This window comes from Gobius niger, assembly GCF_951799975.1.
Source record: "Gobius niger genome assembly, chromosome: 18".
NCBI lineage: Eukaryota > Metazoa > Chordata > Actinopteri > Gobiiformes > Gobiidae > Gobius > Gobius niger.
Window position 1 is genome coordinate 7,362,254 of NC_136869.1, and position 12,416 is coordinate 7,374,669.

The 12,416-nt window shown below is 38.1% G+C and overlaps 1 protein-coding gene across 1 annotated transcript; it reads left to right on the forward strand.

The window, feature by feature from the left end:
• The first annotated feature begins 711 nt into the window (after positions 1–711).
• Positions 712–10,959, forward strand: LOC306978055 (gamma-glutamyl hydrolase-like). Its single transcript, XM_079576513.1, has 9 exons — positions 712–803; positions 4,129–4,237; positions 4,316–4,366; positions 5,761–5,845; positions 5,983–6,121; positions 6,194–6,300; positions 10,434–10,524; positions 10,600–10,734; positions 10,812–10,959. The coding sequence occupies exons 1-9, from the start codon at positions 725–727 to the stop codon at positions 10,928–10,930; spliced, it is 915 nt and encodes a 304-aa protein (XP_079432639.1). The 5' UTR covers positions 712–724; the 3' UTR covers positions 10,931–10,959.
• The last annotated feature ends 1,457 nt before the right edge of the window (positions 10,960–12,416 follow it).

The following is a 12,416-nucleotide window of genomic DNA, read 5'->3' on the forward strand; positions in this document are numbered from 1 at the left end:
CAGATTTTTTTCCATCTTTTTTTGGGGGGGGGGGTCAACTCATTTTTGTAACTTTTTTGTCTTTTTTTGGTCCTTTTTTGGTCCTTTTTTTGTCCATTTTTTGTCTTTTTTTGCCATTTTTTGTCACATTTTTGTCATTTTTTGTAATTTTTTTTGTCAATTTTGTTTCTTTTTTTTTGTCTTTTTTTTGACAATTTTGTTTCTTTTTTTTGTCATTTTTTGTCACATTTTTGTCATTTTTTGTCACATTTTTGTCATTATTTGTCACATTTTTGTCATTTTTTTTGTCAATTTTGTTTCTTTATTTTGTCTTTTTTTTTGTCAATTTTGTTTCTTTTTTTTGGTCATTTTTTGTCACATTTTTGTCATTTTTTGGCACTTTTTTGTCAAAGTTTTCTCACTTTTTTGTCACATCTTCGTCATTGTTTTCGTCTCAGTTCTGTCGCTATTTTCAAACCTTTTTTCCAGAAGCTTTTGGATTGGGGTAAAGCCAAACTGGAGAAAATGTGCTCGGTTCAGGTGGGAGGGTTAAATGCAATGATAATCTAAAGTGAAACTAATCTAAGTTTTATTTTTTCCTGTCCCTCCATGTCCCACCGTCCCACTTTCACTACTGTCTATCACCCTCTATGTTTTGGGGCGGGCGCAGGACCGGGTCACGTGACCGGCTGAACCTCGACCCACGCGCTGCTGCAGCTGGAGCCGCTCACACATACCGGACGACATGCGGCTGCTGCTCTGCTTCACTCTCCTAACTTCATCCAGTCTGGCTTTTGCCACGAGAAATGACAGGCCCATCATCGGTAAGGCTACATTTTCTAGTGTTAGCAAAGGCGAGCTAGCTGTAGCTTATACGGAGGCCTTTTTGATTTGGTTTTTACTCACATCCAGATATCAAAACTGCTCAATGTGCTAAACTGTTCAAAGCAATAAGTGCGAGTTCATTTCAGGAAATCACCCCCAGGCTAAACAAACAAACAAGCTGCTAAAACTGTTGGTTTTGTAAAGCAGACGTTGCCAAACAAAAAAACAGAATGTCCGCATTGTTCTTGCCTTTAGAAGAAGCAGTGAACACAAACCTGACTGGGTTCGGCTAATGCTCAGTCACGGTGACTATTAATACTTTGCTTACACATAGTAGCTCTGATGTGGCTCAGTTCTTCTTAAAGGAACAGGCCACCGTTTCTCCACACTGTCGGAAAACGACCAAAGATGTTGTTAGCATTATACTCTCCCAGTATGTTCCTATAGCTCCAAATGGGGTGACCACACTTTTTTTATTTTTTTATTTTTATTTAACATCAGTGCAGATCAGTGGGCGGCACGGTAGCACAGCGGTTAGTGCTGTCGCTTCACAGCTAGAAGGTCCGGGTTCGATTCCTGTGTGGAGTTTGTATGTTCTCCCCGTGTCTGCGTAGGTTTCCTCCGGGTACTCCGGTTTCCCCTACCACTAAAAACATGCACAATAGGCCAGGATGAATGATTTGTGTGAGTGAATGTATGGTGGTGGTCAGAGGGTCCGTTGGCGCAGACGTGTGTAGTCGCGAAAGCGTTTTCTTCCCCCAGGGGAAACTGAAGCTACAAACGTAGTTTACCATCACCGAGAATGGAGTGAATGTACAATTGTCTCATGAAAAGCGCTTTGTGACTATGTCTATGAAAGGCGCTATAGAAATAAAGATCTTCTTCTTCAAATTTATACAATTTACTACAATATGCTCATTTTCAATCAAATTCATCTTTCACATAGATGTAACATGTTCATGTTCAAATAAACCATCTATTAGACAAAACAACAACAAAAACACAGGGGTCTGCTAATTTACAATAAGATTGTATTTTTCAAGAAGAGTGATGGATTTAACTAGTTTTGTATTATTTACATTCATTTTCTCAAGGGAGGCCAAATAAAATTTTAAATCAGATTCTTTAAAGTGGAGCCATGAGGGTATTTTTTCACACCATTTCATTTTGTGGTTGTAATATTTTGCTAGTATTATAATTAAGTTTATTATAAATGTTTCATCTGAAGTGAAGGTGGTATTATCAAAGGTCAGTAAAATATGAATTTTTGTCAATGTAATTATCTTACTAAGACAAAAGGACATTCCACAAATAAATGTGAATAAATGTGTGGGTGACCACACTCTTCCACGGGCACAAAGACCAGACAGGTACTGATCAACTCGTCTAAGCTCAGGGAAGAACATATCACAGTATGGAAAAACGGTGGCCTGTTCCTTTAAGAGCTTGTTGTTTGACGTTTTCTATCACTTGCTGATACATAGATTTATCCTATTTAGCCCTAGTTTCAACCCCGTTTAGTCCTAGTTTATGAATGAATGAATGAATGAAACTTTATTGTCCCTCCAGGGGAAATTTGTTCTGGGCACATACAGAAGCAGCTGACATGTAAGAGAGACGGACAACAGCATTAGTGTAATCGATTAAAAAATGAATACTTAAAGAAGTAATAATAAAATAGATGATGGGTAAGACGCTTCACCCACCTTACCCCCGTGTCTGCATACAGTGCTGTATGAATGAGCGAGTGAGTGGGTGAGTGGATCCTTGCTGTAAAGAGCTTTGAGTTCCTGATGTAGGTGGAAAAGCGCCATATAAGTTGAGACCATTTACCATAAAAGTGATAAGTGCAGATTTGTGCAATGCAATAAATAAAAACCTTTAACCTCTTAACCCCCACCTGAGCCCAGCATATTTTCTCCAGTTTGGCTTCACCCGAATAAAAGCTGCTTGAGAAACAGCGTCAAAATAGCAACGAAAACGAGGATGAAAAAGCAACTAGGGCTGAAAGATCTGTCATTATCGTATCGATATCGAGATAACAGTCAAGCTAATTAAAACAAAAAAGAAAGATATAAACGATATTGATTTTCATCAATAACACTGCACTCCTTTGTGGTTTTCATAGTTATCGTATCAATATCGAGATATGAAATTGTGTCCATATTTTTCAGCCTTAAACGCAACAGTAACGTGACAAAAGAATGACAAAAAAATGATGATATAGTGATGAAAAGGTCACTAAAACAATGGGGGAAAAAGTTTTAGTGCGTCGAGAAATGCAAGGAAAAAGGTCACTTTAGATGACTTCTGTTAACCTGGCTAACGCCGTGCTGCTGTGTGCGCTCGAATCATTTCAAACTGCACAACAGCCTGGGGACTATGGCCAAAATTTTCGCGTGGATTTGGGAACCAATCACAGAACGAGGAGGGACGGCTAGAGGATGACGCGCTATTCGATATACGGATTAAACGTGACAGCAGCAGACGCGATGGTATTTTTTGATCAAGCTTTAGGCCGTGTTCTAAATTATTTATCTCAAAAGTTTACAGCGGGTACGTCATACGTCATCGGATACGATGATACGATTGGCTGTGCTACGTGCAGACGCATGATAGACATTCGTAGCGCCCAATAAACGGCTATGGACGATCGTAAACCACACCTCTCCTACGAGAAAATGAATTGGTGGTCCCCAGACTAAATATCACTTGTGATTTTAGTAAATAAACTAAATACTAAATATCACTTGTGATTTTAGTCTGGTGGTAGCCAGGCTAGACTTCTGTAGGTCTTAGCTTTCAAATGAGCCGTTACTCTGGCCTATAGGCTGTGACCTCGTGGATAAAGGAGAAAATGTGCTTAGTTAAGGGGGGTCGAGTCCCACTTTAATCTTTAATCTTTGTTTGAGCCTATAATTTAACTTGAAGTTCCAGTTATTAATGTGCCTCAGTGCGCTGTAGATTAAACAATTTCTATTATATTTGAATAGTGGTGCATTTTCTTTATGTAGTGCTTTTCTGGCCTTCAATGACCCTTTACATTGCTTTATTCCATCACTGGTGGTGAGCTGCTCTTGTGCCCTGTGGTAACTGAGAGACATGAGGCGGCTCTGTGACCTCCAGCTTTCATTCTCCTCCACACTTCACACAGACAAGTGAAGTGTCCTGACTGTGGATACAACCACATTAGTCCTTCATACCAGGTTTATAATGAAAACACTTGCTTTATCTGTATTAAACTATATCCATCCTCATTCGAATCTAAAAAGATCCAGTTTTTGACCTTTGAATTCTAACAAAGCTCGGCCTGTGTCTCTACAGGAGTTCTTGCACAGGAGGTCTTCAACCCAGAGCCCAATGCATCGTCCTACATCGCCGCCTCTTACGTCAAATTCCTGGAGTCGGCCGGAGCGAGGGTCGTTCCCGTTATGTGAGAATTCACTTAAACAATCACAGCTGCTCCTTGTTTGATGAATGTTTAACTTCTTTCCTCCACGGTATCTTCCAGGATTAACCAAACTGAAGAGGAGTACAAAGCTCTGTTCCACTCCATAAACGGGTAAAGTTTACTGAAAAATAACACCTCAGCCATGGTGTTTCATGTTTACAAGCTTACATGTATGCAGTGTTGATGGTGATAATAAAAGCGCTGCCGGTGTAAATGGAAGTGAGGCCGTTTAGATCATTTACTTTTAGCATGAATCAGTTTGCAGTGGAGGCAGTTTGATCAGTCTGGTGTCTGGGCTGGACTTTAAAAGAAGAAGAAGACCTTTATTTGTATAGCGCCTTTCATTTACATTTACTCCACACTCGGTGGTGTTCAGTTTGCCCTGGGGGAGACTCGCGACGGCAAACATCTGTCCCTCTGACATCACCATGCATTCACACACATCAGTCATCCTGGCCTATTGTACATGTTTTTCGTGGTAGGGGAAACCGGAGGAAACCTACGCAGACATGGGGGGACATGCAAACTCCACACAGAAAGGTTCTTCTTTTTCTTCTTCTTTTTCTTCTTTTTCTTCTTTTCTTCTTCTATTTCTTCTTTTCTTCTACTTTTTCTTCTTTTTCTTCTTTTTTTCTTCTACTTTTTCTTCTACCTTTTCTTCTTGTTCTTCTATTTCTTCTTTTCTTCTACTTTTTCTTATTTTCCTTTTTCTTCTCTTTCTTCTTCTGTTTCTTTTTCTTCTTTTTCTTCTTCTTTTCATCTTCTTCTTTTTCTTCTTTTTCTTCTTTTTCTTTTTCTTCTACTTTTTCTTTTTCTTCTTTTTTCTTCTTTTTCTTCTACTTTTTCTTCTACCTTTTCTTCTTTTTCTTCTTCTATTTCTTCTTTTCTTCTTTTTCTTCTTTTCCTTTTTCTTCTTCTCTTTCTTCTGTTTCTTTTTCTTCTTTTTCTTCTTTTCATCTTTTTCTTCTACTTTTTCTTTTTCTACTTTTTCTTCTTTTTCTTCTTTTCATCTTCTACTTTTTCTTCTTTCTTCTTTTTCTTCTTTTCTTCTTTTTCTTTTTCTTCTACTTTTTCTTTTTCTACTTTTTCATCTTTTTCTTCTTTTTCTTTTCTTCTTTTTCTTCTTCTCTTCTTTTTCTTCTACTTCTACTAGTTATTTTATTAAAATGCAGAGGGTGCCTTTTATTGGTCCAGCACTTTATAACCACAGACCAAACGTCACTAGTAGTAGTAGTAGTAGTAGTAGTAGTAGTAGTAGTAGTAGTAGTAGTAGTAGTAGTAGTAGTAGTAGTAGTAGTAGTAGTAGTAGTAGTAGTAGTAGTAGTAGTAGTAGTAGTAGTAGTAGTAGTAGTAGTAGTAGTAGTAGTAGTAGTAGTAGTAGTAGTAGTAGTAGTAGTACAGCAGCCTGAAAAACAGAATAAAGCTCAAATAAATCTCAAATTGTTGCTTATTACTGTATGTTTAAAGGTTAATCCTATCTATATATTTTTTTATTTTTTTTCCAGGGTTCTGTTCCCTGGAGGAGGAGTTAGTCTCATCTCATCCGGTTATGCCAGAGCTGCAAAAATATTTTATAATCTGGCTATTGAGGTAAAGACACAAGCTTAAGTAGTTTCACATTTTGACTTGGTTCTATAAAACCTTGGTTCTGGTTACTTACATAATATTGTTTTGAAGTCTATGCTTTTTTTTAAATGCTTACACTGTTTTTTTTTCCGCATTTCTAGGCGAACCAGAGAGGAGACTATTTCCCGATTTGGGGCACTTGCCTTGGGTTTGAGCAGCTGGCTTATCTGACCGCACAGAAGCCAGTTTTAGTTAATACTAATACGACCGGTGTGTCTCTTCCTCTTAACTTCACTCATGGTACGGATTCTAATCTTTTACTTATCTAGATTTTGTTAATGAATTATGTAGTAATTATTTTTCATCTTACAGAGGCTAAAGGGAGCAGGATGTTCAAGGATTTTCCGGCTGAGCTGATGCAGGCGCTCGCCACGGAGGACCTGACCGAGAACTCGCACATGTGGAGTGTGTCGGTGGAGGTGACGTTATTATGCAAAATCTACTTTGTTCCATGTTACAATGTTGTTCCCTCGTCAAAAACAAACCTGGAGCTGTGTTTCGACCCATGTGCGCAGCATTGAGTGATCTTTGAATCTTTCCTTGAGGCTGCAAAAAGCACCTCCTGAGATCCTACGTATCAAGGAAATGCTTTTCTCAGCTCTCGATCTCTTGTTAAGCTTAATCCTTACATGGCAAAGTATAAGCGCTCACTATAGCTTCACTTCAGCCTATTCTCTTTTTCTCTCTCTCTCTTTATGGAAACAGCCGTGCAGCAAAGGGGAGAAAGAGGAGGGGACTGGGAGGGGCTTATGGGGAGATTACTCAGAAAATCAGGAAGTCACTTTTTTGCCACCTGTTTTGTTGCTTTTCCATCACTTTGTTGTTGCTTTTCCATCACTTTGTTGTTGCTTTTCCATCACTTTTTTGTCGCCTGTTTTGTTGCTTTTCCATCACTTCTTTGTTGCGTGTTTTGTTGCTTTTCAATCACTTTTTTGTTGCTTTTCCATCACTTTTTTGTTGCGTGTTTTGTTGCTTTTCCATCACTTTTTTGTTGCTTTTCCATCACTTTTTTGTCGCCTGTTTTGTTGCTTTTCAATCACTTTTTTGTTGCTTTTCCATCACTTTTTTGTTGCGTGTTTTGTTGCTTTTCCATCACTTTTTTGTTGCTTTTCCATCACTTTTTTGTCACCTGTTTTGTTGCTTTTCCATCACTTTGTTGTTGCTTTTCCATCACTTTTTTGTCAACTGTTTTGTTGCTTTTCCATCACTTTGTTGTTGCTTTTCCATCACTTTTTTGTCGCCTGTTTTGTTGCTTTTCAATCACTTTTTTGTCGCCTGTTTTGTTGCTTTTCAATCACTTTTTTGTCGCCTGTTTTGTTGCTTTTCAATCACTTTTTTGTCGCCTGTTTTGTTGCTTTTCAATCACTTTTTTGTCGCCTGTTTTGTTGCTTTTCAATCACTTTTTTGTCGCCTGTTTTGTTGCTTTTCAATCACTTTTTTGTTGCTTTTCAATCACTTTCTGTTTTGTTGCGTTTTGTCGCTGCTTTTTTGCTGCGTATTCATCACCATATATGTCTCGTTTTTGTCGCCATTTTGAAGCTTTTTCCTTTCAGATTTGGGTAAAGCTGAACTATAGAAAACACACTTGGTTAAGGCGGGGGTTAAGAGGTTATAAAGCGCTGTCAGACACTACACTAGAAACTGAACATGTAGTTCCCGTCATCCCCACAAGATGGCGGCACTTCCTCATGGTTTGTGGCTCCAGTGTGAACAGTTTTTTGGCTTATTAAATGCTTCTTCAGCAACATTTTTTGAGGAAACTACATTGTTTTACTGTATATTTTACAAGTGTAAGTCGTCTTTTGGAGCAGCTTGTCATCCCAGAGTGACTGTGGGTCCCGGCGCCGTAATGGTTGAGAATCACTGATGTAGAATATGCCGTTCATATTGATTCTTCATTACCCTAACCCTAAACTTAACCCTAGCCCTGGCAAAAACCTGAAATCTTGGACCATCTGAGCTGTTCTTTCTGTAGAAAAAAGAGAAGATGAGTCCACATCGTCAAAGGAGAGCAGTCATTTTCAAATATAGCAATTTTAATTCAGTTTTAATCCTAGTCTTTTGACAAAAATATCCTATCCATCGACTAAAATTGCATATAAATTTACTCAATTGTCAACTTTACATCATGGAACTCGGCTTCATGTTTCTTCTCCCACATGAACAAAGCACAGAGACGTTTCTTTGGCAGTGAATTGAAATGATACGAGGCTCTTTCAAATTGTCACCGGACGTTTGGATGATTAGTCTCTTTAATTTAGTTTTAATCTAATTTTAGTTGCAAAAAAAATATTACTTTGAGTGAAATTAACCCTGTTTGGATGTTTTTTAGGAGAATTTTGGGTATGGTTTGGGTTCTGATACCTATTTATTGCTATTTTCCCCCAAACCCTGGTGTCTGTAATACAGTAGTAACATTTTGAGTCATTAGGGGGCAGCAGAGGGCTGGCATGAGTTTATTGCATCATATTTACCTTTTCCCTTTGGGCAAATTGGCTGACAATAAATCTACCCTCTTTACCTGTGGTTATAATTACAATTTATCCAACTTTGCCTAAACCCTACAACCTAAAGCAGGGGAGGCAAGTTTGCTCGGTGAAAGCATCACACAGTAAAGCATCACTTTCTGCATATGCCAGTGTTGTACAATGTCCATTTTAAAGGAATAGGCCACCGTTTTTACATACTAAAATATGTTCTTACCTCACTTTAGTCGAGTTAATATATCCCCGTCTGGTCTTTGTCCGTGCGCTCTGCCAGGCAAACGGAGCACATACGCAGCCTCTCCCACATGTCACATAGCTCCGAAAAAGCTCACGATAGAAGCTACCAAGCTCTTCCACGTGTTCCCTCTTTAAATAAAGTTACGTGAAGTGTTTTCATGCGAAGTATATTTACACAGAAATGTAACATGTCGATTTTATAAGCAAATAAAGAGGGGGACTATATTGTGAGGCGTAATGATACGAGGAGTAAAACGTCCGCGCAGTAACTCCTAAAGGTTATTGACGGAAGTGAGCGGGGGGAAGTCTTTAGGAGTTACTGCGCGGACGTTTTACTCCTCGTATCATTACGCCTCACAATATAGTCCCCCTTTTTATTTGCTTATAAAATCGACACGTTACATTTCTGTGTAAATATACTTCGCATGAAAACACTTCACGTAACTTTATTTAAATAGGGAACACGTGGAAGAGCTTGGTAGCTTCTATCGTGAGCTTTTTCGGAGCTATGTGACATGTGGGAGAGGCTGCGTATGTGCTCCGTTTGCCTGGCAGAGCGCACGGACAAAGACCAGACGGGGATATATTAACACGTCTAAAGTGAGGTAAGAACATATCTTAGTATGTAAAAACGGTGGCCTATTCCTTTAAGATTAGATAAATTACTTAAATTCGCTTGAATAAAGTTTCTCTTATGTTAAATTTGAGTCGGTTTGAACTAATCTAAGATCAGATTAAAACACCAATGACAATGGAACAAATAGAAATCCCACTGGAAATCAAACAAATTAACTTTTTCTGTTAAAAATTATTTATTTTTCCACTTGAAGTTATACATAAATAATCTGAATTAAGAAAAAACTTGTGCTTGTTCCATTGGCAAGAATAGGTTTTATCTGCTTTAATACATTACATTTTCTCCAGTTTGGCTTTACCCCGGACCAAAAGCTTCTGGAAAAAAGCTGTGAAAATAGCAACAAAACTGAGACGAAAACAATGATGGAAATGTGACAAAAAAGTGAGAAAACATTAACAAAAAAGTGACGAAAAATTTATGAAAAAGGGGCAAAAATGTCACAAGAAATTGACAAAAAAATGTCGAAAAAATTGATAAAAATTTGACCAAAAAATGTGACAAACATTTGACAAAAAAATGACAAAAATGTGACAAAAAAATGACAAACATTTGACAAAAAAATGACAAAAATGACAAAAAAATGACAAAAATGTGTCCAAAAAATGACAAAAATGTGACAATGTGACAAAAATGTGACAAAAAAATGACAAAAATGTGACAAAAATGTGACAACGTGACAAAAAAATGTGACAATGTGACAAAAAAATGAGAAAAATGTGACAAAACATTTACAGAAATGTGACAAAAAATGACTAAAATGTGATAAAAATGGATGAAAAAATGACAGAAATGTGACAAAAAATGACAAAAATGTGATAAAAATTTGACAAAAAAAATTAACGAAAAAATGACAAAAAAGTTACAAAAATGAGTTGAATACCCAACAAAAAAATGACGGAAAAAAAATCTGATGACGTTCAGGCGGGAGTTAAGAGTAGATTTATCATTTCTTAGTATTTTTAGAGTATTCTTTTAGGATTATGGCCTAAAGGGATGCTCTGCTAAGACATTTTAATGTTTTTTTTTACATTTCTAGAGTACTTAAACAGGCATTTGATCTCTGATTTGGATCATAATATTTCTCAAAATCATCTCTAGGGCAAGAGTTTGATGATGGAGGGCCGGTTTTGGCCCCCGGGCCTGACGTTGCCTACCCCTGACCTAAAGGCTAACTCTTGATCTTGTCCTGCAGACTTTTAATGGCAATGAAGACCTGAAGAAGTTTTACAAAGTGCTTTCCACAAACACGGACGGGAAAATAGAGTTTATCTCCACGTGGGAAGGTAAGAACATCATTTTGAAACGACAGAGATGCTCACCTGCTTCTTTTAAATTTATTTTTTGCCATTTTCTTTCAGCGTACGACTACCCTTTCTACGGCGTTCAGTGGCATCCTGAGAAGAACGCTTTTGAGTGGACCAGGCCTTATTACATGCACTCGCCCAACGCGGTCAAAGTCACCTTCTACTTTGCCGACTTTTTAGTCAGTGAAGGTACGATGTCAGAAATCTGTTCAAATCCACAGATCATTGGGAATTTAAAATGATCTTTTTCTTTATTTCCTCGGCAGCCAGGAAAAGCTTTCACACATTCGAAAGTGAAGAAGCGGCAAGAAAGCTGTTGATTTACCACCACAGTCCCACCTACACCGGAGACGCAAGCGCTTTCGAACAAATATACCTTTTCTAAACGTATGAAACACGTTCAGGAAAGAACTGCCTTAATTTAGAAATGTGCACTAATTTATTTCTTCCTCTGAAGGGACCATTTTTAATTGTTAAATAAATAAATACATTTAGAGCTTGGTGTGTGTTGTGTGCTGTAAACAAAGCTGTGTTATTAGAGTGTGTGACCTTTGTTTTTTGTGGTCACTTTTTGGGGGGTCCAGCAGTATCACAGCCAAACAAGCTCAATCACATGAGTTTCCACACACACATATTGTTTTGTAATTGCACTGCAGGAGGATCAAAAAAAGCAGGTGAAACTGAACAGTGTTAAAGGGACTGTATGGGGTTTAAAAATGTTAAAACCAAGTATTTTCCTCCACCCACATGTTCCAGCCATGTCCCAATGTGTAGAATGAGCTCAGACCTGTTCACCACAACTGCCTCTAAAATCCTGCACTGTCACTCAGAAAGGTGATACTTCAGGTCCGAAGTGCCGTCATGCACGAGCTTAATATAGAAGCTGCAGTTACGCATAAGACCTGAGGTGGCAGTAGTGAGTATAAAATAACTAACTTGCATCTCGCCCCTTTAAAGCAGTTTTATATTTCGTGCTATAGGAGTGTGTGCTTTCTAAATAATCTGCATAAATAAACACTGCAGGGCACTCTGGGTGTTATGTGTAAGACGAGCCAAACCGGTTGAGATCTGACTGTGCGTGTACATAACATAATACCCTGATGTTTTAACTTCATCAAATTACATCAGGCGATGGCAGCCATTGCAGTAATCGATATACATTTAAATAGGACGATAAAATAAGAATATTTAAGAAACTTTTTTTGTCTGAAAAAGGGCCTCCCAGGTCTTCTTTCCTTTTTATTAGAGGTCACCATAGTGTGCAGCAGTGGTTCTCAACCTGGGGGTCGCGAGACAAATTTGGGGGGTTGCCGGATCATTTAGATAAAATATACATATTTTCATTAGCATATAATCTAATGTTTTATTGTAGCATGTGTTAGTTTTACCAGAGTGCCAGTATTTTTTCGTAGTTTGATGAATTTTATTTCAGCCATTAGTTTGTTTTCTTTGTTTTTTAAAGAATTATGTAGGCTAATGTTCCTATTTCTCATGGTGTGACCCGGGCGAGGGGGTCACCAACCCCTTTACCAGTTATAATGGGGGTCGCGGCTCTAAAAGGTTGAGAACCACTGGTGTACAGAATGTGGATTAATTGTTTTCTAAGATATTTGATATTCAAGTGTGATTCCCCACCCCTTTTTAGGCTCGGAACACTGTAGCTATAGCTCTCTCATAATAAAATGTTACTTATTTTAAATGTGGAAAAACAAAACATGCTGTAAATAGAGCTCCACAGCCCCACCCACTCCCGCTCACATGTCGGGGTCCGGCACAAAAAATCCCATGTGTTTTTAGTATTGACTTTTGATGCAAGTTAGTCATTTTATACTCACTACTGCCACCTCAGGTCTTATGCGTAACTGAACCTT

What these genes read in the sequence shown, in the direction of transcription:
- LOC306978055 (XM_079576513.1), top strand. Translation starts at nt 725, where the DNA reads ATGCGGCTGCTGCTCTGCTTCACTCTCCTAACTTCATCCAGTCTGGCT. An exon ending in CTGTTCCACTCCATAAACGG is followed by an intron (nt 4,367 to 5,760) that starts GTAAAGTTTACT and finishes TTTTTTTTCCAG; the next exon opens with GGTTCTGTTCCCTGGAGGAG. An exon ending in TCCTCTTAACTTCACTCATG is followed by an intron (nt 6,122 to 6,193) that starts GTACGGATTCTA and finishes TTCATCTTACAG; the next exon opens with AGGCTAAAGGGAGCAGGATG.